Source organism: Rana temporaria, chromosome 3 (assembly GCF_905171775.1).
Source record: "Rana temporaria chromosome 3, aRanTem1.1, whole genome shotgun sequence".
In the NCBI taxonomy this organism is placed as follows: Eukaryota; Metazoa; Chordata; class Amphibia; order Anura; family Ranidae; genus Rana; species Rana temporaria.
Genome location: NC_053491.1, coordinates 192,283,046 through 192,309,672, shown reverse-complemented (window position 1 = coordinate 192,309,672; position 26,627 = coordinate 192,283,046). Strand labels below are relative to the sequence as shown.

General features: G+C 41.7%; 1 protein-coding gene across 6 annotated transcripts in view; it reads left to right on the top strand.

The window, feature by feature from the left end:
• The window catches only part of CNOT2 (CCR4-NOT transcription complex subunit 2), a 92,586-nt gene that overhangs the window by 27,466 nt on the left and 38,493 nt on the right, over window positions 1–26,627 (top strand). For all 6 annotated transcript variants that reach the window (XM_040344009.1, XM_040344008.1, XM_040344007.1 and 3 more), the window contains exons 2-8: window positions 9,959–10,081; window positions 10,247–10,319; window positions 13,543–13,690; window positions 15,019–15,201; window positions 18,607–18,686; window positions 21,712–21,837; window positions 24,299–24,423. In XM_040344009.1, the coding sequence (XP_040199943.1) occupies window positions 9,959–10,081; window positions 10,247–10,319; window positions 13,543–13,690; window positions 15,019–15,201; window positions 18,607–18,686; window positions 21,712–21,837; window positions 24,299–24,423 (858 nt within the window). The remainder of the gene's footprint in view (window positions 1–9,958; window positions 10,082–10,246; window positions 10,320–13,542; window positions 13,691–15,018; window positions 15,202–18,606; window positions 18,687–21,711; window positions 21,838–24,298; window positions 24,424–26,627) is intronic.

Sequence of the window (26,627 nt, the reverse complement as noted above, 5' to 3'; positions counted from 1 at the left end):
TTGGACATCTGGGAATGTTTGCTTTAATTAAAAAAACATAAAGTGGGATTTGAGACATTCTACGCAAAGGGGTTTATTTAACCACTTAATACCTGGACCAAACTTCAGCTAAAGGACCTTGCCCTTTTTTGCGATTCAGCACTGCGTCGCTTTAACTGACAATTGCGCGGTCGTGCGACGTGGCTCCCAAACAAAATTGGCGGTTTTTTTTTTTTGTTTTTTTTTCCCCACAAATAGCTTTCTTTTGGTGGTAGTTGATCACCTCTGCGGTTTTTATTTTTTGCGCTATGAACAAAAATAGAGGAGCAATTTTGAAAAAATGCAATATTTTTTGCGATAATAAATATCCCCCAAAAAATATATAAACAAAACATTTTTTTTCCTCAGTTTAGGCTGATACGTATTCTTCTATATATTTTTGGTAAAACAAATTGCAATAAGCGTTTTTATCGGTTGGTTTGCGCAAAATGTATAGCGTTTACAAAATAGGGGATAGTTTTATTGCATTTTTATTAACAATTTTTTTTTTTTTGTTACTACTAATGCCGGCGATCAGCGTTTTTTTTTCGTGACTGCGACATTATGGCGGACACTTCGGACAATTTTGACACATTTTTGGGACCATTGTAATTTTCACAGCAAAAAATGCATTTAGAATGCATTGTTTACTGTGGAAATGACAGTTGCAGTTTGGGAGTTAACCACAAGTGGGCGCTGAAGGAGTTATGTTTCACCTAATGTGTGTTTACAACTGTAGGGGGGTGTGGCTGTAGGAGTGACGTCATCGATTGTGTCCCCCTATAAAAGGGATGACACGATCGATGCAGCCGCCACAGTGAAGAACGGGGAAGCCGTGTTTACACGCGGCTCTCCCCGTTCTTCAGCTCCGATGGGGTCCCGGAGCTTCGGACCAGGTTGCGGGAGCGCGCCCGCGACCCACAGCTGGGTACATGTACAGGACGTACCTGTACGTACATGTGCCCAGCTGTGCCATTCTGCTGACGTATATGTGCAGGAGGCGGTCCTTAAGTGGTTAATAAAACTGTAGTGTGTAAAATCTGGTGCAGCTCTGTACACTAGCCAATCGGCTTCTAACTTCAGCTTGTTCAATTAGGCTTTGCCAACAAAAACCTGGAAGCGGATTGGTTTCTATGCAGAGCTGCACCAGATTTTGCACTCTCCAGCTTTAGTAACACAACCCCAAAGTTGTGTTATGAAAGGGTTTATGCACAGGTGGGAGGTAAATGCTCTCAAAGGGCACTTATATCTGCTGTTTTTGTATAGAATATGAGCTTAATAGGTGTATTGTTTTGAGCATTTTTGTTGTGTATTTTACTAACTTTATCTGTATATGTGCCTGCTGGGTTCACTGTGTATCCATTCTGGTTGTCTTGGCATATTGACTGAAGCATTTTTATTGTGTTCCACTCATTCAGATCATTGTTGGCTCTGGAATCAAGTTGTCTTGAATTGATTATGCAGGGCAAAGTTGTTTTCTTGTAGAGCAGTGATGGCGAACCTTGGCACCCCAGATGTTTTTGAACTACATTTCCCATGATGCTCAACTACATTGCAAAGTGCATAAGCATCATGGGAAATGTAGTTCCAAAACATCTGGGGTGCCAAAGTTCGCCATCACTGCTGAGTATCTAAATATGCTGTAGCTTACCAATCCTTAGATGAGATGCCTGCATTTATCCTCCCAGTAATTCTGCAAATGGCGCACTTCCTGTCCCTTGGAAACTCTCATGGCTTGTACACACGATTGGACTTTCATCGGACAAATTTGTGGAATTTTGTCCGAAGGGCGTTGGCCGTGAAGAGAGCGTGGCTATTTGTTGTCAAATTCTGGCAACTATTGTCCGATGGAGCATACAGCCAGTCGTATTGTCTGACAACCCTTTCATCACACAATTGTTGTCGGAATATCTGATCGTGTGTATGGGCCTTAAAGGGGCTGTAAAATTTTTTTTTTTTTTCCTAAATGGGTTCCTTTTAAGCTAATGCATTGGTTCACTTACCTTTTTTCTTCGATTTCCCTTCTAAATGTGTTTTTTTTTTTTTTTTTACTTTCTCACTTACAGTTCCTCAGTAAGCTTGCCCCCATCATCCGAGCCATTCTGGCTGGGGGTCAGTCGGTGTGCTCGCCCCCTCCCTTGGGACTACATCCCTGCATGAAGACACTGTGTGTTCTGTATCTATGGAAGGAGCCATCGTTGTTTCATTGGCTAGACCTCAAACATGTCTGTCTTTGTTTATCTTCACTACATTACTCGCTCGAACAGGTGTGCTTGCTGGGCATACTGTATACATCTACGTACAGTGTATAGTACAGCGCGTTTTTCAGCCAGTGGAACAAAATTGATGCACTGAGCCACACTCGCCCCTCTATGAAGGAATACAAAGCTTCCTCTGGTTGAGCCAACGTTATCCGTTCACCTTGGCCAATCGGAGGAAGCTTTGTATTCATTCATGGAATACAAAGCTTCCTGTTGGCTTTGCACCAACTTGGGCCAGGTTGGCCCTCACCAACTATTTAAACGGATATTTTAATATTTTTATATTTTAAAATAATGTAGTTTGGACTCAGTATACAATTTTATATATTTTTGAGGGGGGCTTCTGTAGTGTCATGCCATAATGTGCTAGCATTGCACATTGTTACAGACCTACCATTAAAACGTAGCCCTCCAGTGCTGCACTGTCACTGCTGCGGGGGCTTCCATCTTCACTGAGTCTTCCTTTCGAGTTCATGCTTTCCAGCTACTTGAATGGCCATGATTACTCCCTGCACAGGAGTAATCGTCATGGCTTTGCAAACTCCATGCGGATGCAGAGCGTCACTGCACGTGCCATCGGCTAGTGCCGATGTGCAGATCTCCTAAGTGGCACATGTAGAAAATATATATCCCTATATCTACAGTTAGGACTTGCCTATAGGTACACATTGTAAACGGTTTACTACAGCTTTAAGTTTAAACATATGGCATATTTATTGGTGTAATTTTGCATGCAAAAGCTACAAACATTACAGATTATCACTAAATACCGCTAGCTTCGGGCTTGCATTAAAGTAGATCTAAAAAGATCAGTAAAATCTAAGTCTTTAACGTGCTGTCATTTCAAAATCTGCTTTCACTCTCTAATTTTTGCAGCTTTCAATAAATGTGTTCATTAAAATACCTGGTGATCCTGCCATGAAGGTTTTTTGGGTACTTCCTTTTTATGAGGTGAAAGCTGTCTTGTAATTTTGCTTGTGCTTTGCCTCCCTGACACGCGTTTCCCTGGTGGAGTCTATATGCTGCTATGGCCATGCTGGCACACAATGCAGAGGTATGATACAATGTTGCCACCCTCGGGAAAGGTAGTCCCGAGGAATGATGTACTGCATAAAATGTCTGAAAAGCCTGCAGGAGCAGCACTGATGAGCCATGGTGAAAACCACTAAAGCATTGCAGCGGTTTAGCAAATGTCATTCGGTTAGGGTTTCTACTAAGATACTGATGTTTTCTAAGGTGTGCTTTGATGAGTTTGGGGCCATTTCCAGAGCTAGAATAACTTTAACATTCATATTTATGATCCATGGGATATAAAGGCTTTTATTGATTTGCATAACAATTTTGAGCAGGAAAATAAAAACCCAGTACTGTTCAAATGGGTAGGATAAAAAGATAACTTGATGGTGCAAAAAAGCAATGTAAAATTTGAGAAATGGGTACCTCACACTATTCATGAAATCTGTACTTTCAGTAAAAAGTGCATATAATGACCATTTAATCTCTAAATCGTGGGTGCCCAACCTTTTGAAGAGCGAGGGCCACTTAAGCGACTTGGTAACCGGTCGTGGGCCACAATGAGCGGAGCAGGTGGATGGCAGCCCACTCTACTCCCCCCCCCCCCCCCTTTTTTTTTTTTCCGGATCAGATTGGAGGTAGGCGTTTGTAAACAGACACAAGTCCATTTATATCGGCCGCTCCTTATGCCTCATACACACGACCAGTTTTCCCGGCGGTTGGAGCATACACACGGCCGGGATTCCCGACCAAAGCTCTCATGGCAGTTTTTCTGTCGGTCGTGTGTAGGGGAGAAAAGCTACCGAGCAGGTTCTCGGTTTTCCTCGGCTATTTATTTTTTACCGGTCGTGTGTACGAGGCATAAGAGGTAAATCTAGGGTCCGATTGAGTTGGACTGACTGTGTGAAAGGGGCCTAAGGCTGATGCTTGGTGGTTTACCCGCAGCACAGTTCACCGGTGGCTTTCCTGCAGGTAAGCTGCATTTTGCTAAAGGCTAATATTATATCCTGTAGGTGTGGCGCACTTTCAGAAAGCACACCAAACTCGCAGGTAATAGAAGTCTCTGTGGAGGTAATCAATTTAAATGCATCCCAGTAACCACTGTAGAACAGATATGCCAATATATACACTGTGATTTTAGTAATAAATTTACCTTTTATTAACTGTATTCCATCCCAGAGCAGGAGGTTGCAGGCCACATCAGAGGACTCCGCGGGCCACTGGTTGGGCACCCCTGCTCTAAATGATAAAGTGTTTTAGTTAATGAGTACCAGATATATCTGCGATCAAAATTGAAAACGCTTGTGAAATGGCAACAGACATGATGCCAAAAAACAAAAATCTAATTCTGCTGAGATGGGCACAGCTTAAGCCATGAGTGATCCTTCAGCACAACCGCCTAGTCCAGGTGGAAAATTGTCAACCAATGACCATTTCCATTCAGATGCTGTCAATGCTTGGGAATTCTGATGACTGCAGAAGTCGGCTGTCGGAAGACAATGGCAGGCAGGGGAGATTCCTGCATTCACACTGTTTAACATGGTTGGTGGATTTGTTAGAAATCAATGTGTATGGTTAGCCTTAGCAATAAGGTGTCGAAAGTGTGTGGAATTTAGCTAGCCTATGGGGTGTTAAGTACCATCTCAATGTGATTTTATGTGATAATTCCCATAAAGAAGTACAGTTGGTAGTTTTGTAAACTGTTTTTGTATGACTGTTTGCCATTGATGGTCGGTGAATTGGGTTTGTAAATCCCGTTCCCTCTTCTACTCTTTATTGCAAGAAAAGACAACATTTTACAAATCTAAACCCTTTATCGATTGGGAAGTCCCTTTTACAATTGGTATTGTCAGTGAAAAGGAAATTCCATAACTTAATAGGTAGTTTGCTGTCTAGAGAGGGGAGTGCTTCTAGACTCCGTTGTATCCTGTAATACCTAAAGTCAGGGTTTGACAAATTTGCTTGGAATCTAGAAGCCAGCTAAAAAAGTTCGGAGCCAGAAAACGCACCCGTCCCGACAAGCTTGTGTGCAGAAGCGAACACATACGTGAGCAGCGCCCGCATTTTGTAAACGGTGTTCAAACCACACATGTGAGGTATCGCCTCGATTGGTAGAGCGAGAGCAATAATTTTAGCCCTAGACCTCCTCTGTAACTCAAAACATGCAACCTGTAGATTTTTTTTTTTTTTTTAAACGTCGCCTATGAAGATTTTAATGGGTAAAAGTTTGTCGGCATTCCACGAACGGGCGCAATTTTGAAGCAGGACATGTTGGGTATGAATTTACTCGGCGTAACATTATCTTTCACAATATAAAAAAAAAATGGGGATAACTATACTGTTGTCTTGTTTTATTTTTTTTTAAATAAAGTGTAATTTTTTCCCCAAAAAGGTGCGCTTGTAAGACCGCTGCGCAAATACGGCGTGACAAAGTATTGCAACGATCGCCATTTTATTCTCTAGGGTGTTGGGATAAAAAAATATATATAATGTTTGGGGGTTTTAATTAGAGGGAAGAAGATGGTCGTGAAAAATGACATTAGAATTGCTGTTTAACTTGTAATGCTTAACTTGTAATACCAATGGCCACTACCAGATGGCGCCAGCTCACACAAGGAAGAGCTGGGGACTTCACAATTCCGCAAAGCCGCGGCCTCAATTACCGGACATCACGGGCCCCCCGCGATCGAGATCCTGGGGGAAAAGGCGCTCCGCGGGCTAGGCCACAGCCGCGGCCTCGCCTAAAACATCCTGCCCGCAGCGATCCTGGGAAAAGGCCGCGAGCGGCAGATGCCGACTGTGGCGAGCTGCGGGCAGGATGCTTTAGGCGAGGCCGCGGCTTCGGCCTAGTCCGCGGAGCGCCGGTCCTATGGAACAAATGTTATTTATTTTTTGCCCACCTTCTAAGCCAGGACACTATTTCTAGTTGCCCTGGCGACCGGGATTTGTCGAGCCCTGCCTAAAGTAGTCTTGGTGGGAGCGTTAAAGTCTCTCTGCGTAAGGGAGAATGGTTTGCCTTCTATTACAGATCTGAGCGTCTCTAAATGGGTTGCCCGTTGTGATAGGTAGGTATGTTCAAGTCTGGGGATAAGAAGTGAAGTACCTTCAAGGGAACATGGACGTTCTTGGTTGGTGAGTGAGACGACTTTGTGTAGTGTAAGGTTTTCCATGCCTTGATGGAAGCTCGTATAGTGGGGGAATATTGGGTCAAAAGTGGCTGTTTGTAGACAGTGCTGAATAGCCAGTCTTTGAGGTTCTTCCCTGGTGTCAGGTTATTTTCTATGTCTCCCCATAGCGTGGTAGGTGTATTAGACATCCACTCTTTCAGTTGGGATAGTATGGTGGCTAAGTAGTAGTCTGTCAGGTCAACAAACCCCATGCCTCCCGCATGCCTGTATTTGATAAGCTTAGTGTGATTACTCCTAGGTTTCTTCCCTTTCCACACATAGTGGCTGATGCCTGTGTTTGATAAGCTTAGCGTGATTACTCCTAGGTTTCTTCCCTTTCCACACATAGTGGCTGATCATGGATTGGAGTGACTGTAGGTAGGAATGGGTGAGAGGTATTGGAAGTGTTCTAAAGATGTACAATAATTTTGGCAGGACTAGCATTTTGAATGCTGCCAGACGCCCAGACCAGGAGAATTCATGTTTGGACAATTTGGTTTCTTTCAAAAGCATTTGTTTGGCTTTAATATAGTTTGCGGCAAAGAGACTTCTTGTGGATTTAGTGAGAGTAATTCCCAGATAAGAGATCCCATTGTCTGCCCAGGGATAAGGAAAGTTTTTTTCTGAGTAAGTTGGAGGTTACTGCATCTAGGCCTAGATCAAGTATATAAGATTTGTTTTCGTTCACTTTATAATACGAGACATTACCAAATCTGTGCTACAGTTGTTGTACCGAAGCCAGGGAAGATAAAGGGTTAGTGACCATAATTATCACATCGTCAGCAAATAGGTTTAATTTATGTTCAGTGGCTCTTATTTTATATCCAGTAATTTTTGGATTTTTCCATGTGTTCCGCGAGAGGTTTCATCATTAGATTGAAAATAAGTGGTGAGAGTGGGCAACCTTGCCAGGTACCATTGGTAATTTGGAAGGGTTTGGACAGCATTTCCGAAGTGTATACTTGCGCTGATGGGACGGAGTATAGTGCTTGTATAGCAGACAATATAGTTCCCTGGAAACCAAATTTGGATAGGGTAGCTTTTAGATGGGACCAGTGGACCCTATCGAACGCCTTCTCCGCATCCAGTGAGAGAAGCAGAGAAGGCGTCAGACGCCTCAGTCGAATGGATCAAATTTAAAAGTCTGCGTGTAGCATCATATGATTGTCTCCCTAACGTAAATCCTGATTGATCTCTCAATTAATAAGGGCATCAAGTTCAGTATTATACAGGATTTATATAGCGCCAACAGTTTGCGCAGCGCTTTACAACATCAGGGAAAACAGTACAGTTACAATACAATTCAATACAGGAAGGATCAGAGGGCCCTGCTCGTTAGAAGTCTTGTGGCTATGAGTTTCGCATATATTTTCGTATCTATATTGAGAAGCAAAATGGGGCAGAAATTTTGTGGAACCGTGGGGTGTTTCCTTGGCTTCGGCAGTGTGATGATTAACACATTTAACATTTCCTGAGGGAGAGAGGAGGAAGAGGCCGCGTCATTGCAAACCCTAGTCAGAAAGGGTGATGGTACTGCTCCGAACTGTTTGTAATATTCGCCTGTAAGGCCATCCGGGCCAGGAGATTTGTTAGCAAGTAGGTCATTCATGATTTTCATAATTTCTTGTGTAGTGAATGGAGCATTCAATGTGCCGAGTTGTTCCTGAGTCAATTTGGGGAGGTCAATTTCTTGTAGAAACGCTTCTATGTCATGTGTGGAGGGTTGTGTGCAATGAGGATCATCTTTTAGATTGTAAAGCTTGCTGTAGTAGAGGCTGAACATTTCAACCTGTTGGCCATGGCCTTCCCAGCTTTGTTACTTGTGGAGTAGTGCAGGTCTTTAAAACTGGTTTGGGCTTTTTCAAATTTATCTAGAAGGTGTGCTCTTAATTCTTGTTTAAGGTGATTCAATTCCGATTTAAGACCAGGGTTCTGAGATGTTTGGTTTTGTGTCTCAAGGACTTTAATGCGAGAAGTGAGTGTGTCTAGACGCTGTGATCTCTTCCTCTTATGTCTATTGAATAATGACCACCCTTATGAATGCCTTATGGGCATTCCACAGAGTAGCAATGTTAGGTACAGTCCCCTCATTTAGTTCAAAGAAGTCTTCGAGGTTCTTTTTGATGTAGGCTGAGTATTCTGGTGAATACAAGATTTGAGCATTGGCTCTCCAGATAGTTGGGCGTGTCCTGGTATGAGTGTCATCTGTTATGGTGACCGGGGCATGGTCCGACCATGTTGTAGATATGGTCGAATCTGAAATTTTAGGTAAAAGCCATTTGTCTACCAAAAAATAATCAATCCGCGTGTACGAGTTATGGCAATGCAAGAAGAAAGAGTAGTCTCTCTTGGTGGTGTGGTGACACCTCCAAACATCGTAGACGTCGTTTGACCTCATAAAGGCCCCCATAGGAGACATGGGTCTGGTTTTACGGGAGGAAGTGTCGATGGCGGTGTCTGGCACGATGTTAAAATCTCCACAGAGAATGAGGTGGCAGTATTTGAAAGCATTAATTTTTTTCATCAGTTTATTTAGGAATCTGATTTGGTTTGAATTGGGTGCGTAGATGTTAACTATAGTATTTCTGACATTGTTTAGGGAACAGTCAAGTGCAAGCTATCTTCCGTCCTCATCTACTAAGCTATTATGAAGGGTAAAGGCGAGTTTTTAATGGCTATCAAAACTAAATTTTTCTTCGAAGGTCCAGAGGCTTTGAAAATTTTGGGTGAAGTGTTTGTTGGTACAAGCTGGTTCATCTCTCGACTTAAAGTGAGTTTCCTGAATGCACAGAACCTCACTATGTGTCTCCAGTGCGGTGCGCCACATAGACTTCCGCTTGACTGGGTGGTTCAGACCTTTAACGTTTAGTGTTAGGATCTTTAGTAGGTGAGTGCAGTCGTTGTGTAAGAAGTGGTCTACTTACAATTGGGCGAGTGGATTTTCTCAATCGGAACTGGTGGTAGGATTCCGTCAGGTGGTCTTCTGGTTCGGTGAGTTGAGGATGGTAGAATCTCGAATGATTGGTTCCTGTGCTCTCAGAAAAAAAAAAAGATAGAAGAGGTAGAGGGTACAATTAAGGTACAATGTGGTTAGGTCAACAGTAACAGGAGAGGATGAGGGATAAAAAATTTATTTTTTATTTTTTGTTTTAAACGCGCTATGACCAGAGCAATACAGTGTGACCATACTAACACTGTTCTACTCTGGGAAAGTTATCGGGATGTTTTTTTTTTTTTTTTAACATGATTACTTCTAAGCAATGAATGGGCTGAAATCACACTGCACCTAAATTCCATGTAAATCGCACAGGAACAGAGTTGCTACTGCTTTCATTTTAATTGGAATGTACTGCATATTCTGTACAGTACCCAATGCATTTATACAATAACATTTTTCATGTGCTTCCTTTTGTCACCTTGCATTGTTTTCTTTAATTAGGTTGTTCATTATGTAAGCCGTTTTTTTGAAGGTTTAACATTTCAATGTTTTTTTTAAAGGTGACATACAGCATGTTTGGTGCTTCAAGAAAGAAGTTTGTAGAAGGAGTCGACAGTGACTACCATGACGAGAATATGTATTATAGCCAGTCGTCGATGTTTCCGCATCGGTCGGAAAAAGATGTACGTTGGGGCTTTTTTCTTATTTTTAGGTTCATATATAAACCATATAATAAATGTAATAATATTTAAAATTTTGGTTTTTTTTTACACATTTTATAGAAAATGACAAGTGATTTATGTGTTCTCATTCTATCCCTCGTAATCTATTTATTTTTCTCTGTTTAGATGCTGGCATCTCCATCACCATCCGCGTCGGGTCAGCTGTCCCAATTTGGGGCTAGTTTATACGGGCAACAAAGTAAGTTTGTGTTTTTTTTTTTTTTTTGTTTGTTTTTTTTGCACTGAAACTTGAACCAATTTCTTCCAACTACAAAATCTATAGGTCATTTACAGGCTTATCTGTCCTCTGCCTTTCACACTACTGTCTATACGGTACAATTCTAGACCCTCTCCTCCTACGATATCAAAGGTCCTACACAGTGAAGATCTGCTATTGATTTTAGTTGATGAGCTTTCACTGAATCTCATTCTACAGATCATGAACTACGCAAGGTTCTGTCCTTTGATCCGCATTTTGCTACCCAGTTTTGACAGGCTCCCACTTCCTCCCCTGGCGCCGTGGTGCTAGAAGGAAGTCCACCTCTCCCCCTCCCTGCAATCTTCTGGGACACGCCACAGGTCCCAGAAGCTTGCTCGGCCATTCACAGCGCAGCTCACTTCTGGCTGTGAAGCCACAGCCGGTGCCTACAGTTACAATGCGAGCGCCACGGAGAGGGAAGGGGAGAGCAGCGAAGCTTTGTGCGCCTGTATCTCCTGGACCATGGGACAGGTGAGTGTCTGTTTATTAAAAGTCAGCAACTACACTTATTGTAGCTGCCGTCTGTTAAATGGGCTGAACTCCACTTTAAGTGGTTTAAACTTCCTTCATTTACAGACCGAAGTTTATTCCTCTGATCTAAGAACGAAAAGTTACAATGTTTATAGTTGTCTACCAGCGTGGACAATGTTGTAAAAAACTTGTCAGGCTGCCCATTTTATTTTTATTTTAGAGAACTCTATAAACTTGTAGCATGAATGAATCAGGAAATTCTGCATAGAGTTCGTGAGGGGGGGTTGAATCGAGATAACGATTTTTAACGATTAATTTTGCCACTCTAATATGTGCTGTGATTCTGATCTTGCCAAATATGCTGCAGAAATCGCTTTCCACCAAGTCTGGCTGCATCCATTTTAACTGTGGGCAGCTGAAGCTACTGCCTGTTCACTTCCTGGATTTACAGAGGCACACCTCCCAGTTCTGCAACGTTCATTGGTCCTTTTATGACTCATCTCATCCTCCCTTCCTGGCAAATTCTCATGAGTGGGAGAGAGCTGTGCATGATGTCATAATCCTTGTTAAATTGTATTTATTTTTTACCTATGCAACGTTGGAACCGCAAGGGCAAAAGGTTTAATGGATGGGGAAATTTTTTTTACTGCAGGTCCGTTTTAAAGAGGAAGTAAACTCTGCCTACTTTTTTTTTTTTTTTTTTTTCCCCTTGCCTGCAAAGTAAAGGCATAATGTTCTAGTGTGCATCCCATACTAGCACATTATGTGAAACTTGCCTGTAAACTAAGCCCTCTTGGTCACTGCTGGGAGGCCACATTCCATCTTTGCCCGTCTTCCTTCCGGGTCCAGATTTTGGCTGTGTGACTGGCCAGAGCCACGTAATGTCACTGACGCATGTACACGTTGGAGCCGCCCGTCACTGTACAGGGCTTTGAAGAAACGGCAAGGGTGGCCGTCCATTCAGAGTGCATGTACCAATGATGTCATTGGCGCATATACAGTAAATATCTCCTAAACTGCACGTTAAGGAGATATAGGCTTACCTATAGGTACTGTAAATAATAAAGAAAATATATAAAAGCTGCGCAAAAAAAGAATTTAAGATGTGGTTGTGTATATACATAAAAATTCTGAAATACAAGTGGGGGAAACTGTCTCCTGTCTCCTCCACTAAACTTCAATGAAAATTCACACACACCTGTATATTACCTTGTACTCACTACACAATCATTGAATATATAAGTGATTAAAATTGCGGGCCAATTGCCCCTAAATAATATAAACACACTGAAATGTCCACAGCAAAGGTAAAGTTCCAAACATAAGGGGATCTCCCAAAAAGTGTAGATTTCTTATACGAGAGTCCACGGTGACATATGAAGAACACCCAGGAAAGAGTGAATGAGTAAAAGAATCCACCACCAGGTACTAGCTGCTTACCAGACTGTATGATCCCTTAATTAAAAGAGATCACACATGCTTTGTGGCTTATTTCCCAGCCCTGGGTCTCTGTCTCAGCGGAAAGGATTTTCACTAATGTCCAGCTCCCACGTCCACCTCGGCAGGTATTTAGATGGCCCATGTGGAGCAAGAAAACACTTTTCACCCCCTGTACTTCTCTTCCAAAGCTCACCTCTGAAATAATGAGGCTTACCTATAGGTACACACAACCCAGGGAAGTTTATTTCCTCTTTAGCTGATTGGTAATCATCACTTCCAATATAATTTTTTATTATGTAGAAAACTAAAATGTATTTTTCTGCATCCACTCTCCCTTCCCTACTGTATCATGTTTTGTGTATTTTTGTTTCTGCTTTTAATGTCTCACTTCCCTAAATGGATAAAACCAAACTTATGCAATTTTTGCTATACTACATTAAAACACAATCTTCAGAACTCCATTTCCTCAGTTATTGCCTAGGGTATTAATTGGTTCTGGGCTGTCATGTCAACTTCACATCGCTCACAAACATCTCCTGCCATCTGCAAAAGAATTTTTCATATCCATACCTTCCTTACACACAATACAGCTAAAATGCTAGTGAAGGGCCTCCTTCATATCTGACTCCTTTTGCCTTTCTTCCTCCTCCTTTGCTGCTCCTTTTTCAGTAACTACCGGCACTGGTTGCCAACTTCCCAAAGTTCCGTTCAACCTTCTAATGCTAACCTACAAATATTTCTACATCTAGCCCAGTGATATATTTTAGATCATTTCGGATACCATACATTGCTCGCCCCCTCCCTTGGGACTACGTCCCTGCATTCATCATCAGTTCAGTCTTTTTTTATTTTCATTGGATGCAGTGCTAGTGAGAGATTCTCTACATGCATTCAAAACCGAGAACAGTAACATGATTATTTCATCAAACACTTGGATCGATGTGTATGGCCTGTGTTAAAGATCTAAACTAAGATCTTCTCACTGCACTGCTAAGTCCCCAGGGTACTTTTTTTTTTTTTTTTCTGGTCTCTGGAAATCAAAATGTAATACAATTCTAATTGGTCTATAAATTTGTTCTTGATGTGAAGGATACATATCCCTCCAACCATTTTGTTTATCTTTCATATTACTGAATATGATCGTCTTGGGAATAGCTGAAGGCATATATGCATCTGCTTTACACTGCAGAAACCATGCAACCATGTGTGCTGACAAATAATATATTTGAATTTATGTTCTGTTTTTCTACAGGTGCACTAGGCCTTCCAATGAGGGGGATGAGCAACAATACTCCTCAGTTAAATCGCAGCTTATCACAAGGCACTCAGTTACCAAACCATGTAACGCCAACCACAGGGGTACCAACAATGTCACTTCATACGCCGCCATCTCCGAGCAGGTACTGCCTATTTAAATTGTTATGGTGTTTGTTTTTTAATCAGAGCTTATTCCTATTTTCACTTCCTATTTGTCTGTTTAAAGATTTAAAATATCCATTGATGAAGTTGGTAATGCATTATAGAACCATGCGATCCAAATTCGATAAATTAAGGCAGTGGTACTCAACCTTTTGTAAAAGCAGGGCCCAGAATTGCTTTCAAAAAGCTTCCATGGTGTGTGAAAATGCAAAATATTTGAAAAGTATTAAAAGGGCAGTAATTGGGTGAAAATATGAGTTACTGCAATTTCCAATTTTATGCACACGAGTCTCAGTTCCACAAATCTTGCACCTTCCAATTAAGCTTGGCACTTTTTTTTTTTTCTTCTCATATATCGTAGTGGATGCAAACAGCGGTCATGCCACAGTATCCAACTAGGAAACGGTGTGAACTGTTGAATGCATTTATAAAGCAAAGATAATGGCATATAGATCATCGTTGTAATAGTTCATAATAAAAATAGTTCTAGTGTGAGTTGTAAAAAAAATGGTTCAATTTATAATGTGAACTTGATGGCTGCTGCTCCCATTCAGTTTCTGTGCAGACTGATAACTGTTAGTGTTTTTTTTTTTTTTTTTTTTTTTTTTGAAGACACGTTAAAATCTACTAAAATCAATACTAATGCACATTTTTTCCTACAACTGTTTCTAATTCACCCCATAAGGATTCCATTCTTATTAATGAGGCTACATACAGGACTGTATACACAAAATGAAAGTTGATTATTGTACACATTTCCAAAATAATGAATATCTAATATCTGAGGCCTAAAAATTGGCAAATGTGTTTGTAAAAGTGGGTCATAGATTTGCCCATATTGCAAGTCGATGCTGTGAGAAGGAGGGGTGTGTTCCTCTTAATGGGCATTGCAGCTCCTCTCAAGCATTGTCCTGCTCTGTGTAGCCTCCTGGGGGGATAGGTGTCGCCTACCAGGCAAGCACACATTTTGTTAATGGCAGTGACTGTGACCGCATTAGCTGTTGAGCTGCAGCCCAGTACAGGGAAATTAGTCCAGTGCTAGCCATAACGGCTCGCTCTGAAAATACTCGGTGCACGATGTGTGCAGCTATCAAGCTGCATCCTAGTTGAGAAAAACTAAAGTGTTATTCTCCAATGGTCCCACGTTCAGGTCTGTGTATGTGTGAGCTTGTTCCAGATTACAATTTTGCTTCTGAATCTGATACTTGGCTGGTAGGTTCTATATACAGTATGTGGCTTTGAAATAGATGCTGTTATATATGCCAGCATTTCAGAACCGGACATGTGAACATAAACCATTTTCTTTCAGGGGCATTTTACCGATGAATCCCAGGAATATGATGAACCACTCACAGGTTGGACAGGGCATTGGAATGCCAAGCAGGACAAATAATATGAGCAGTTCAGGGTTAGGCAGTCCAAACAGAAGCTCGCCCAGCATAATATGTATGCCAAAGCAACCGCCATCCCGACAACCTTTTACTGTGAACAGGTAAGCATTTCTATAACTGCTTTTTTTTTCTTTTGATGTCACAATGTAGAGTATAAGACTTCCTATCATCTGTGCCCAGTCTTGCCACACAGTTAATCCAGCTCTGAGCAATCCCCTTGTTTTGTTCAGTGAAATAAAACAGACTCGCAGAGAAAAACCTTGGTCTGTTCCGCCCCCTTGCTGTGAGTGACAGGTTATTTACATATCTCATGCACTAGCCTGGAGACGGACATTTTTTAATTCCCACCCCCACTCCTTTTCTGAAGTGTGGTTACTTTTCTGGATTTTTACTGGATGTTGGTGATCATAGCAGAATTTTAGTGTAAGGAATACATAGGAAAAATTCATATTGACAAGGGGAGTGTAGAGGAGCTCCAGACAACAGACAGACCCACCCACATCTGCAGTTTTTCAGTTCTTATAACAGACAGAAGGGAGACATTTGACAAGTAAGGATACATGCAAGAGGCATGTATATCCCTATAGATCAGCAGCACTATGGAAGTAGTTTAGAAAGGATGAGAGTGGGTTTACATCCACTTTAAATGGTGTGTGTGTGTTTTGTCTTTAAATAAGTGTTTTAACATAAGTATGCTATAAAATTACTTTACAAAGAATGTAATTTCTTGGAAAATTTGAGACCTACAGTAAGTTACTAACAGAAATTTAAGACAAATGGCACCTTTTAACGATTTCCTTGCTAAAGATGTGGTTGATTTACTAAGGGTTCACACTGGTACGAAAAACGCTCTGACATTGGGAGCTCATGTCGCATGATGTGCGACAATCAATGTTTCCCTATGGGAGCCGCCTTAACTGGTCCGACTGTGACCGGACCTCTTAGGATCACTACAGATAAAAAAACAAACCAACATGTTATACTTGCGTCCACTGTGCAGCTCGTTTTGCACAGAGTGGCCCCGAACCTGGTCTTCTGGGTCCCCCTCAAGCTGTCTCGGCTCCCCCTCAAGGACTCGACACCTTATTGCGAACGAGCTTGCATGGTGTTGAGTTATTGCGGGGCGAGCTCTCGTGATACAGCGGCAGCCATAGCTGCCGACTATCACTCGGCCCTGTCATTGGTCGTGGTTGACAGCAGAGCAAGCCAATGGCTGTGCTGCTTTTAATCAACCAATGAATGAGCCAGGAAGACGACCCAGAAGCCTGTGCGTTCATGGTGCAGGATTTTCGAAGGGTCATGTAAGTAAAGGAGGGCTCGGGGGGGGGGGGGGGGCGGTGCGCTAATCGGCAGATGTGTTTTTTTTTGTTTTGTTTTTTTTTTCACCTTGATGCATTTAAGGTGAAAACTTTTACAACCCCTTTAAATGTGTGATCTTGTGGCAAATACGCCGTGGAGACCACTTTTTTTATCCTAAAGGGAAACGCACGCTGTTCCCGAAAATACCAGGGTTATAGCAGCTAGCTGCTGCCATAACCCCGGTATTTAGCGTCAACGTACTGACGTACGGCGATTTGCGTGAAGTGGTTAAGCTAGCTATATATGAAGGTAAGTGAACCAACAATGCACTAGCTTAGAGGAACCTATTTAATAAATAAAAAAACGAACGTTTACAACCCCTTTTAACTCTTACTGCCAGTATTTCTGGACATCTTGGTCTGGTAAAGGAAGTTGGGGGGGAACTGCGGACTTACTGGCTGGTTCTCCAGACAAACTACATTATGGGGGGGGGGGGGGGGCTGAGAAAAGCAAAGACCCCTTTGCTTCTATGTCGGATTTTTCATTAATTACAGACTGGTCGTAGTTTTCTGCAGGCTGGTTCTTCCCGCACGTCTGCTCTTTTCACATGCTATACGTAGCGATGTAACTTCTACTTTTATTGGGTAATAACTGAATTTTCCAAGACGTGGTACATACAAAATTGATTTCTCCTTTTATGGCTGTTGAGTAACATTGTAACCACTTAAGGAACCCTTCACGCCGATATACGTCGGCAGAATGGCATGGCTGGGCACATCCACGTACCTGTACGTGGCCCTTTAAGCCCAGCCGTGGGGTCCTGCGCGCGACCCGGTCCGAAGCTCTGTGACCGCGATCGGTCCCCGGAGCTGAAGAGCTGTGTGTAAACACAGCTTCCCCGTTCTTCACTGTGGCGCTGTCATTGATCGTGTGTTCCCTAATTATAGGGAAACACGATCAATGATGTCACGTCCAGCCCCGCCCCCCTACAGTTAGAAACACGAGGTCACACTTAACCGCTTCAGAGCCCCCTAGTGGTTAACTCCCAAACTGCAATTGTCATTTTCACAGTAAACAATGCATTTTTATAGATTTTTTTTTTTTTTTTTTTGCTGTGAAAATGACAATTGTCCCAAAAATGTGTCAAAATTGTCCGATGTGTCTGCCATAATGTCGCGGGCACGTAAAAAATCGCCGCCATTAGTAGTAAAAAAAAAAAAAATATTAATAAAAATGCAATAAAACTATCCCTATTTTGTAAACACGATTGCGTTTTTATTTTTATTTTTTTTTACCAAAAATAGGTAGAATACCTATCAGCCTAAACTGAGGGGGGAAAAAAACAACTTTTTTATATTTTAGGGGGATATTTATAATAGCAAAAAGGAAAAAATATTACTTCTTTTTTTTTTTTTATCAAAATTGTCGCTCTATTTTTGTTTATAGCGCAAAATATAAAAACCAGAGGTAATCAAATACCACCAAAAGAAAGCTCTATTTGTGGGGAAAAAAAGGACGTCAATTTTGTTTGGGACCCACGTCGCACGACCGCGCAATTGTCAGTTAAAACTAAAGCAACGCAGTGCCGAATCGCAAAAACTGGCCGGGTCCTTTACCTGCATTTTGGTCCGAGTCTTAAGTGGTTAAATGTGTTTTTATGCCCGCAGTTCAGCTTTAAAGTGGTTCCAAAGCTGGAGGCTGGGTCCACACTATCTTTGCATGCGGATCACAGCAGGAGTCCAGTGTGTTAGTTTCGGGTCTGATTTTTTATTTTTTTTGGCTGAATTCTGACCTGAAAAGAATCAAAAGACTCACTTGGCTCCAGTGCAAATTTGCACTGGAGCCGCAGTGAAGATATGTGAACCGGCTCCATAGAGATCCGTGCCCCCCCCCCCCCCCCCCCCCCCCCATCGCTGATCTCGATACAGCGAGATGCACAGGAGCAGGGAATCACCCTTCTAATTGTCTCAGACACAGCAGTGGGAATCCTTGGACACAGAGGGCTAACTTGGGAACAAACATGCCATAACAAACAGCTTGCCGGGGTGGGGGCAAGAAGAGGATCAGGGGCTGCAACACCATTGCACAGAGCAGGCAAGTATAACATTTTTGTTTAAAGTGTTTAAACATCCATCTTTTTTTTTTTTTTTTCTTTTGAAGATGTTCTTATGCATTGAATACTGACCCTTCTTTCTCTGATCACACAGTATGTCTGGGTTTGGCATGAACAGAAATCAGGCGTTTGGTCTGAACAATTCGTTATCGAGTAACATTTTTAATGGAACAGGTAAGAGTTTTGTGTATTTAGATGGAGTTCCTTTTTAGACTTTTCTCATGATCATTGTAAAAGTTAAAACTGAATATCCGTTGCCCACAGTGCTGATTAAAATAATAATATATTATTGGAACATCAAATGTTCCCATCTGTAGATTAAGCCAGAAATAATTTATGATAAGTTTATATGTATCTTCCTTCTTGGGTAGCAATTGATTTAATTATAGGCATAATTTTGTCTAAGTTTGTAATTGGAAATCTGAAAAGCTAAATAAAAAAATCAATCTTTAGTGAATTGTGTGATAATTGCATTATTGATTTATTAAAGGGCTTCACAATTTGTGTCAAGACAAGCCTGATATTCAACTATTTCCAAGATTTAGTGTTCATCATGCTGTCGAGAAAACATTTAATTTAGTAATCTTGGGCGCAGCAAGGAAGATAATGCCAGATTTTGAAGGAAAGTAAACTTGGTGGGGGTGTAGCTTTCGCTATAATTTTTTGGCACACACTTGCCTCAAATTGTACTGTATGGATCCGAGATGCTGTCATGGCTGTATGAATTTGCAACACTCCTCTTCGGCTATTTGGTCACGTGTGCAGGAGCGACATTGTCTCTAGTACTTGGCTCTATTCTTGGCATGCCAAGTGTTGAGTTATGCCCTGTACACACGATCGGTTCATCTGATGAAATCGGTGAAAAAAATTGGAACCCGTTTTAAAATTTTCTTATGGTTAAAAAAACCGATAGAAAAAACGATCGTCTGTGGGGAAATCCATCGGTCAAAAATCCACGCATGCTCAGAATCATATCGACGCATGCTCGGAAGCATTGAACTTCATTTTTCTCAGCACGTCGTGTTTTACGTCACCACGTTGGACACGATCAGATTTTTAACCGATGGTGTGTAGGCAAGACTGATGAAAGTCGGCTTCATCGGATATCTGATGAAAAAAATCCATTAGTTCGTTTTCATCAGACGAAACCGATCGTGTGTACAGGGCATTAGGCTTTACACAGTGCTGAAAACCAAAATGTCACCAGAAGCTGGCGAAAGGCTAGCTGGGTGGTTCTGGAGTTGATAGTGTTGGAATATTCCTAATTGATGACAAGTTGGAGGCACAAAGTGTAACCTCTAGACACTAAGGTTTAAACATGCATTTTAACAATTCTAGCACTGTGTGCTTTGGAAATGCGGTATGTGTCCTTGTTTAGGTCATGCTACAGATTTTGTGGTGCCAGGGAGGTTTAGGGCTTGTTTATACTGCAGTCCTCTTATTCAGTGTGCGTTTCCATATGCAAGTTTACTTGAACCTGTGGCACATTTGTGGTATAATTTTTGGCTTTTGTTTTTTCTAAAGTGCATTTACACGCATTCATGTGCAAAAAAAAAAAAAAGCATATGAAAACACTGCAACAGTGTAAACTAGACTCATTGAAATGCCTGCAATTTTTCTTGCATATGTTTTTCGTACTGCATTTAGGCTCCGTTCACATCTTGGCGTTCTGAATCTCGGGGGAATCCCCACAAATTCAAGTAGCGGCAAATCGCAGGACGCCCATGCAATTTCCCCCTCACTTCCACTGGCACTTTGATCGCAGGGCGATTTTTGCATCAATTTGTTGGGCGTCAATCGCAGTAAAATCGAATCGCGTGACGCCCAAAATACATTTTTTTTGGGCGACGGGCGTCCCGCACATATTTACCGCGATTGACATCTGACAAATCACAGCAAAATCGTGCCACGGTCAGGGTACCATTGGAAGAGACAGGAATTGCATGGGTGTCCCTCGATTTGCCGCAATTTTAAATTGCGATTCGGAACGCCAAGAAGTGAACGAAGCCCTAAAGGCTCGTTCAACTGCATCTGGTGTACACATGCCCTTTGTGTAAATATTTACAAGCTTGTATACTTGGACTATCCTCCCCCCCTTTTTTTTTTTTTTTCTGTACGATAAGGCTGCATTCACACCTGAGAATTTTTAGCTCGTAAAACACTCATCTCAAGAGTTCCAAAATGCCCAACAATCAAAATCCCATATTTCAATGGCACCTGTCCACATATAAGATATTTTGCCAACTTAAAGTTGTTGTAAACTCTTTACAACCACTTTTACCTACAGATAAGCCTAGATTAAGGCTTGCCTGTAGGTGCTCAAAATATCTCCTAAAGAAGATTGTGCCGTGACTGGCGGCTCCAGCCAATCACAGCTCCGGACCCGCGATACCCGGAAGAGAGTGAAAGATTGATGTTTCGTGGAGGCGAGAATAAAGGTGACATTGCAGGCTTTGGTTTCAGGTAAGTGACACATAATGGGGTACTATGCGATGCATAGTACCCCATTATGCTTTACCTTTGCAGGGTTTACTTCCTTTTTAAGCAGAACATCTGAAGCTCAAAGTACATGAACTTGTTTTTGGGCAGATTACTAAAGCGCCTGAAAACCGTCCCAGTGTGAAAGGGGTCTAATGCACCTCAAAAACGCTTTGAAAAAGCTTGTAAAAAAAGCTGTAACAGAAGCTTAAAAAAAAATCTAACAAAAGATACGCTCAGGTGTGAATGCTGCCCAAATTGTAGCAGCAGAATCGCAAGAGGTAAAAACGCAAGCTTCTGGAAATTTACAGACCACAAGGCAGCTGCAGAGGAATTATTGCTTGGGGTAGGTAGTTTAGTGAAGTGGCTTTTTGGTTCAATGTATGTTGTTTTTTTTTTTTGTTTTTTTTAAACGTGGAACTAAACTCAAAGTGAAGATTAGCTATGTTACAGGAAACATCTGTTACATTCTGCTTCTCAATCACTGGCTTTAATGACATGACGATTGAAACCCAAGCTCTAAAAGACACTGCATACACTTGTTGCTTTTCAGTGACTCGCTAAATGGTCTAGCAGGGATAATGACCACCACAGAACTTGCAATTTCAAAAGCAAGTTGGCAATGCCAGTTCACTAATATTCATACTATTAGAATTGTGTTTTGACCTCTTCTATATGTCAGTCATCTTTGCTAACCATGTATTTATTTAACGATTTTCAGATGGCAGTGAAAATGTGACGGGTTTGGACCTTTCAGATTTTCCAGCATTAGCGGATAGAAATCGAAGGGAAGGAAGTGGTAACCCAACTCCTTTAATAAATCCTTTGGCTGGAAGGGCTCCCTATGGTAAGCCATATCTCGTTCTTATTCTGTACCTTGTACTGTTTAAATGCCATAGAATTCAGAAAGTTTTTTTTAAATGTTAAAAGGATGTGGACTCTCTGCTGCAATTGCCTCGTATCTATGGTCTACTCTAGGAGGACTGGAGTGATGTCATAATGCTACTTCCGGTTGCGGCCCAATGTAAACATTTTTTTTTTTTGTTTTTTTTTTTTTTTACTACTAATGCTTTAAATTGTAGAGGATCTCTCCATAAAGAGGACCTGTCATCCTCCTTTCAATTACAAGGGATTTTAAAGTTCCTTGTAATGGATGGATATAAAAGTGATCAAAAATTATTATTTTTTTTATTAAAAACTACACGTGAGGTAGCGCTGCGAACATTAGAGAGCAATAATTCTACAGCTACACCTCCTCTGTAACTCTAAACGGGTAACCTGTAAAGGCATTTAAAGGGGTTGTAAAGGTAAATTGTGTTTTACCTAAATGGCTTCCTTTACCTTAGTGCAGTCCTTAACTTACCTCATCCTTCCATTTTGCTTTTAAAAGTCCTTTATTTCTTCTGAGAAAACCTCCTTAGGGGGCGAGCAGGAGGCACACCTACTGGCCCCCTCCACCCTCCAGAGGCCTTATCTACACCAGGGAGAAAGCCTCACAGACAGAAGAACAGGAAGTGAGGATTTCTCAGAAGAAATAAGGACATTTAAAAGTAAGATCGAACGATGGGGTAAGTGAAGGAGGACTGCACTAAGGTAAAGGAAGCTATTTAGGGATTTTTTTTTTTTTTACCTTTACAACCCCTTTTAAGTGCCGCCTATTGAGATTTTTATGTACCGTAGTTTGTTGCCATTTCACATGCATGGCATGTTGGGTATCTATTTTCTCAGCGGAACATCTTTTACATTGTATACATAGAGTGTGTGTGTTTGTTTTTTTTCCTCATTAAAGTGTGTCTTTAAAAAAAAAAAAAAAAAACATTGTTTGCAAAACCGCTGCGCAAATACCGTGTGGCGTAAAAAGTTGAAAGCTGGTAGCTATCTCCATTTATTCCCTATGGTCTCTGCTAAAAAAAATGTATGTTTGGGGTTTAGAAGTAATTTTCTAGCAAAAATACTAATTTGAACTTAAACTTTTTAACTCCTCCTCCCATATGTAAACTGTGTTCAAACCGCACATGTGATGTATTTCGGACGTCAGAGCAAGACCATTCTAGTGTTGCCTATGAAGATTAACCACTTTCTCACTGGGCGAATTCCAGCACTCCTATACATATATAGTATATCAGAGACTAAAAAAAAAAAAAAAACACTTTCATGATAAACTTGGCACAATTGTTTTGTATAACTTGAAAGATGTTGCATCAAGTAAATATGTATTCAGCATTGTTTACTTACGCTGGCCCAGACGTGACATCATAACGTTGCGCCAGTGCCTCTGATAGTCGTAGAGATTGCAGGGGACAATCTGTCTTCTGGAAATCTCTATGGCTAACTTCCACCGGTGGCTTTTCTTCGGGTCCCCGATCGTACGTGCGGGAGGGGGCTAGGATTGTTCTTGCAGTGAAGGGAATCACCGGCGTAAAACTATATCCTGAAGCTCGCAACTGCAGGCATTATTCAGATCTTGCCAACGAAAGACCATGCGCAATTTTAAAGCACGACATGTTGGGTATCTACTAAGCACAACATCTTTCATATTTTAACAAAAATGTGTGTGTGTATGTGTGTTTTTACATTTGAAAAACTGTTGTGCAAACACAATGACATAAAATGTTGCAATGATCTTACTTTTATGCTCTAGGGTCTCTGCTAAAAATATATATATGTGTGTGTGTGTGTTGTTTGTTTGGGGGTTCTAAGTAACTTTCTAGCCAAAATACACTGATCTTTACATATGAGAGAAGTGTCAGAATTGTCGGTGTCAGTGGTTAATATTGCTAAGCTTTGTCATAGAGCAGTGGTTCTCAACTCCAGTCTTCATGGTGCCCCTTAGTAATTACCACAGCCATTTTTCATCTGAGGGAAATCCTGAAAACGTGACCTGTTTGGGTTGTTTAGGACTAGTGTTGAGAAACTTTTTTTTGTGCTGCAATGCAAACCTGTTCCTAAATAGTTTCTAAAATTAATGTTTCTTACCCAGCAATTTGGGACACTCGCAAGTGTAAGGTAGAGCAGAGTGCCCCTTTTCAAGCCTGTGTGCCTAATGCCATGTCTTGTAATAGCTTGTCGGGGACATAAATGTGATGCCGTAGCCATTGTCACCCAGTTATCAGATTAGTGTGACTGGGTCAGGGTCCATAAATTGTTGCTGTGAGGTAATTCCGCCCCCCCAATCATATATTTCATTGTTAATAATCAGAATTTATAGATGCATTTGCTTTCACAGTTGAATGACAGATTAAAGAAGTTTATAAACTTGGAGTATATTAGGAGTGAATATTGTAACTTTAGGATTCTTTCCTCTGTAGTTGGCATGGTAACGAAACCAGCAAATGAACAGTCGCAGGACTTCTCAATACACAACGAGGATTTCCCTGCATTACCAGGCTCCAGCTATAAAGATCCTACATCGAGCAATGATGACAACAAATCTGTGAGTAGTTTAAGGTTACCTTTTTTGTATATGCCTTCTTTAATGAACAATTTTTCATCTATTGAGAGAGGAAGTTTTTTTTTCACCCTTTTTTAGGTTGTATTGCACCTACAGCAGGATTGACACAAAAAAAAAAACCCTGCTGAGCATATCCCATTACACTACCAGCATGCCTCCTTTTGTTACTGGTGTCCTAGGAGGATGGATGTCGTCTCTTCGGCTCTGCTGTGTGAACGACTAAACAATTTTTTTTGCTGGCAATTTACTTTCCTCACTCCAAAGTTTCTAGAAAAATAAATAAAAAAATCGACATTGTTGCTAGAATGTGACTTTTTTTTTTTTAAGCAGACTTTCAGCCATTTTTTAAACTTTCTATCTATTAAATCTTCTGCCCCTTTGGTTTTAACTTTGGATAGTGAAACATTATTTTTTTTTATTATACAGCCCACTTCCATTTTCTTGCCTGGTAAAAAGCCTAGGCTTATAACTTCATGCACAGCTCTCTCTCAATCTGGTGAGAGTTTACCAAGAAGGGACGGGGGGTAAGTCATAGGAGGGCCAATGAGGCTTGTAGTGTTCCTTGAGCTGTGAGTGCACTTGGGGAATATACTTGTAGTCCATAGATCTTCCTGCTCGTACAAGGTATGGCAGGGAATTTTGCCGAGTCTACAGAAGCTGGACATTGCACATGCGATCTGCTGATCCTTAGAAAAAATATAAATGCACATGTTTTTACTAGGGAAAAAAAGTTGTTTACCTTTTAATAAATAAATAAATCCTTTCATGCAGCTTACCTGGCACAGCCATTCTAAGCCTGGCCTTTGAAGTGCTGCAACCAGGGCCCGCTTGACTGGATGTTCTAGGATAGCCTGTAACTGAACTCCAGGTACTTTTGTAGGGTGTATTACATACTCTCTTCTGGTAAACGTTGGCTGTAGAGCGCTTTCCAGGTTCAGCGTTGCTGGCATCGCCTCAGAGCTTAGTTCGCTGAGCACATTTAAGATTCCCCATCTCCTTCCAATTTTTTTGATGCCAGCACTGATGTAATCTGCTGAGTGGAGTATTGCACAATCTTCAATCTGTTCCTGCTGCCCACCTGCAGTAACTTTTTGGTCACCTTCTGGCCTTTTTGACTCTTGCCTGCTACCAGCTCCTCTGGGTTTTATGCGTACCCGAGGCCTTGCCTCTCTATCCTTGACCCCTAAATTGCTATATTGCGTCATGCCCCCAGCTCACACTACTAATGGTGCCTGGGCTGCTTGCAGTGTCTACTGATGTCAACATCTGCAGCCTGGAATCACGATACCCTTTGCTTCTAGTGTCTACTCTGACATCAACATCCTCTTTACCTCTGTTGGGTTTGACTGGTTCTTCCGCCCCTTTTGGCTAAGGTTTTTAGTATAGTCGTGCAGTACATTGGCAAAAATCACCCAGTTATTTCTAGTGGTGCAACGGATCGTCATTGATCCGCGATCCGAACGGGTCAATATGTTCGGATCGGCACACCAAGCGATCCGCGGAGCGCTCCACTGCCTCGGCCATAGGAAAGGCCGCGGCTTCAGCCTAGCTCTGGATCGGCGGCCATCTCTGTACCGGCGGCGGCAGCAGCCTAGGTGAGATGCACGCTGACGTCATCGCTGCTCAACTGCTCGTGGATCTGTTCGGCCGCCTTCTATTCTGGTAAGACTAAACACTAGCAGACAATCTTCCTATATACAGTGGGGGTGGTGGATCATTACAGTGGGGGTGGTGGATCATTACAGTGGGGGAGATGCGGATATTACAGTAGGGACTATATATGGTGGTGGTCCGAAAAATGATCTGATCCGAGAAACGATCCGAACTGTGAGTTTTTTGATCCGTTGCACCACTAGTTATTTCCTAACTCTGACCAGAGGCTACACCATGCTCTCCTAGCTTCTCCTGTAGAGTCTGTAAATGATTTGCCCACACTCTTGGTGGGTATTCAGCTATTGGCTCCTAATAGACTCTCATTCAGAGTTGCTTCAGTCTTTGCTTGAACAAAAGGAGTTGCAGTCCACTGCTATTACACACAAGAAGCAAGACTGCTTTGCTGCTGCTTGATGCAGTGCTCGCTACTCTGTGATAAGGGGTTCAACCTGTAGCTTCTACCAGTGCTGTTTTCAGTCTTTGGATCTTTAGAGGCTGCAAAGACTTTTCCATTGCACCTGTTATTACAACTC